At 38.0% G+C, this 3,588-nt stretch overlaps 1 protein-coding gene across 1 annotated transcript; it reads left to right on the top strand.

The window, feature by feature from the left end:
- Positions 1 to 692: 692 nt before the first annotated feature.
- Positions 693 to 1,631, top strand: LOC100154552 (olfactory receptor 4F3/4F16/4F29-like). The gene has a single exon (XM_001925067.1). It carries the CDS (start codon positions 693 to 695, stop codon positions 1,629 to 1,631), a length of 939 nt encoding a protein of 312 aa, XP_001925102.1.
- The last annotated feature ends 1,957 nt before the right edge of the window (positions 1,632 to 3,588 follow it).

The raw sequence follows: 3,588 nt of genomic DNA, 5'->3' as shown, positions 1-3,588 counted from the left end.
TGGCTGCTAACCACTCTTCTAGGTACTTTTGCTTATAATCCTGGAAGCCCATGCAGATGCCCTGTGCTATGACTATCTAGTCTACCCTTTCCTGGGGACTGTCCTAGTCACCTCTATGCCCCATGACTGATTCTCTTATGCTCATCACTACGCTTGATCTTTGTGTAAATTGCGAATGTGCTTATAAGTGTGTTATAAAGTGACTCAAGAGACATATCATGCCTGAGATAGGTGAGGTTAAGAAATGACACAATTTGAATAGCCAAAGAATTGTTTTATGACCAGTTTAAAAATAGAACCTGTGAGTTCTGCCAAATGCCATCACTACCTCTTCCTTTTTTCTATCTTTCTGTTGCACTGTACCATCTAGACTGCCCATCCCAATCTTTGCTCTCCACAACTACTATGTTTTCATACTTGTTTCATTCTCTTTTATTTTTAGCCAATTAGTCCTAGAGGATGTGGTAAAGGGATATTGCATGTGGAAGTGACTCAACCACTTTAAGTGACCACAGGTAAAATGCTTATTTGGTAATGATATAGCCTTGAGGAGGAATTCTGCAAGAGTTATAGTCTTCACACTGTTTATATCCTTGAATAATGAATTATAATAATATGGGACATTATTAACATACCTATTTTCATTTTCTTTGCCTTTTTCTTTATCTGAAAACATTCCAGCTAACAAAATGATGAACAGAGATAATCATTCTGTGGTGTCAGAGTTTGTGTTCCTGGGACTCACCAACTCCTGGGAAATACAACTTCTCCTCTTTCTGTTCTCATCTGTTTTTTATGTGGCAAGCATGATGGGAAATTCTCTCATTTTGCTCACAGTGACTTCCGACCGTCACTTACACTCCCCCATGTACTTTCTGTTAGCCAACCTCTCCTTCATTGACCTAGGAGTTTCTTCTGTCTTTTCTCCCAAAATGATTTATGATCTGTTCAGGAAACATAAAGTCATCTCCTTCAGTGGCTGCATCACTCAAATCTTCTTCATCCACATCATTGGTGGTGTGGAGATGGTGCTTCTTGTCGCCACGGCCTTTGACAGATATGTCACCATATGTAAGCCTCTTCACTATTTGGCTATCATGAGCCCCAAAATGTGTATTTTGTTCCTGGTTGCTGCATGGATAATTGGTTTGGTTCACTCTGTGGTTCAGCTGGCGTTTGTTGTAAAATTGCCATTCTGTGGCCCTAATGTTCTAGACAGCATTTACTGTGACCTTCCTCGGTTCATCAAACTTGCCTGCACAGATACCTACAGACTAGAGTTCATGGTCACAGCCAACAGTGGATTTATATCCCTGGGATCATTCTTCATATTGACCATCTCCTACATTTTTATCCTGATTACTGTTCAGAAACACTCTTCAGGGAGCTCATCTAAGGCCCTCTCCACCTTGTCAACTCATGTCATGGTGGTGGTTTTATTTTCCGGTCCTTTCATTTTTGTTTATATGTGGCCTCATTCCACATCCAACCTAGACAAATTCCTTGCTGTTTTTGATGCAGTTCTCACTCCTTTTTTAAATTCAGTCATCTATACATTGAGGAACAAAGAAATGAAAGTGGCAATGAGGAAAGTATGCAGTCAGTTTTTTATTTATGGAAGGATTTCGTAAATGCCAAAAGTATCATGAAGTCTCCTTAGTCACATGGAGTAATATTGAATTTCCATTATTTTAATATCAGGAGTGTCTAAGTACCTTATGAACATTTAGTTGTCCCAAATTAAAATAACAAGGTTCTTTTAAAAATGTTAAGTGAGAGATTGTGTTACTCTATATGGTTGGCGGAAGAATGTGGTAAAATGTGTCTCTGGAGAAGGCCAAAATGCTTATCTCTCAGGAGACACGACCTTGATGAATTTACTATTGTCTATGCTAAGTCTGTTCAGTGTCAGAGTGAGTTATATATGAGGAAATGCTGATTGACACTAAGTAAATTGATGCTAGATGGAAATACATACATCAAGATCCCAGTTTATTAATTTGCCGCAAAAAATATCAAGTGGTCTGAATAACTTCCACATAAGTATTACTCATTATTTCACTATAGAGAAATTTCTGAGAATTCAAATGATGACAGAAACATCAATGAGCAGGAAATCAGGCAAGAAGAGTTAGTTGGATTATTCAAATATTTAATCATATCAATTTTGATACTTAATGCCTGTATGTCCCATGCTAGGATATGCCCATCATCACATTTGGAAAAACAAGATCCTTAAACCAGGCCTTTAATCTGAATAGTGCTGGCAGTTTTATCACAAAACATACCTTTTGACATTTTGGGAGGTTTTTTTGTTTGTTTGTTTTTTTGTTTGTTTTCGTCTTTTTAGGGCCACACCCCAGCATATGGAGGTTCCCAGGCTAGGGGTCTAATCAGAGCTACAGCTGCCGGCCTACACTGCAACCACAGCAACGCCAGATCCGAGCCGCATCTGCGATCTACAGCACAGCTCACAGCAACGTCAGGTCCTTAACACACTGAGCAAGGCCAGAATTGAACCCATGACCTCATGGATACTAGTCAGGTTCATTAACCACTGTGCCGTAATAGGAATGAGTTCCCATTTTGACATTTTTTAAGTCAGTCCCTTAGCATGCAGAGGTTCTCAGGCCATGTATTGACCCCTAGCCACAGCAGTGACAAGGCCGATCCATAACCCATCGTGCCCACACAGAACTCCTTTACCTTTTGACACCTGTTCGTATTATTTTCCTACATACATACAGATGCATTTTTATTTCCACATGTAATCAACCTAGTTCTTCCTTTTCCTTCTGCTGACATGACCATTCTTGTTACATCGGAATGATTTGAGTCACTGAAAGGTAAATTTTAGTTTTGGAGATGTTTTACTTATAATGGTATATGTTGAATATCTTCCTATATTCAATTCTATAGGAATAAGGGATTTGCATCAACAGATTTAGAAATTTCAATTCTTGCCCATTTCAACAAAGAACCAAGACTCACTCTCAAAGATGTAGAGCAGATAACTCTGATCGTTATACACCCGAACACACATTCAATATACTTTAACCAGTTTACCAAGGCTCCTTGGGCTACTTGGCCCTTATTGATTTCACAACTTTTTTTGTTTGATAAGTTGTTTGCCTTTTCTTTTGATTTCCATTGCTCTTATATCTATTTTTCTGTTTTTGACTCCCTTTTCTTTGTACCCTTAGAAAACCAATATGCATATATCAGTTTACTGACTAGCACTTATACTCAGCTTCCTTATAATTTGTTTGGAAGTGGTGTTTTTAAAATGGAAGTTTCACTGGGTTTTCTCTTCCACTGACTAATGTTCATTAGATCTATAAAAGATTCTCAGATTCTTTATTATTTATGTTGATTTAAATGCCTGCTGCTCCCAATCTTTTCCCTTTCTGTGTTTGTGTTAGTTCTTTATCCATGACAAGATAGATTCTTCAACTGCATAGTGAATAAACATTTTCTGTATCATCCAATTTAAAACTGTTTTAATGTTATTCCTTGTTTATACATTTTATTTGAGTACAGTTGACTGACAATGTTGTGTTAGTTTCGAGGTGCACAGCAAAGTGAATC

The sequence above is a fragment of the Sus scrofa genome, unplaced genomic scaffold (genome assembly GCF_000003025.6).
Source record: "Sus scrofa isolate TJ Tabasco breed Duroc unplaced genomic scaffold, Sscrofa11.1 Contig740, whole genome shotgun sequence".
Lineage (NCBI taxonomy): Eukaryota > Metazoa > Chordata > Mammalia > Artiodactyla > Suidae > Sus > Sus scrofa.
This window is presented reverse-complemented; position numbering and strand designations above follow the sequence as displayed.

Bases quoted from the DNA above. Each gene is read 5' to 3' on its own strand.
- LOC100154552 (XM_001925067.1), top strand. From the start codon at position 693: ATGAACAGAGATAATCATTCTGTGGTGTCAGAGTTTGTGTTCCTGGGA.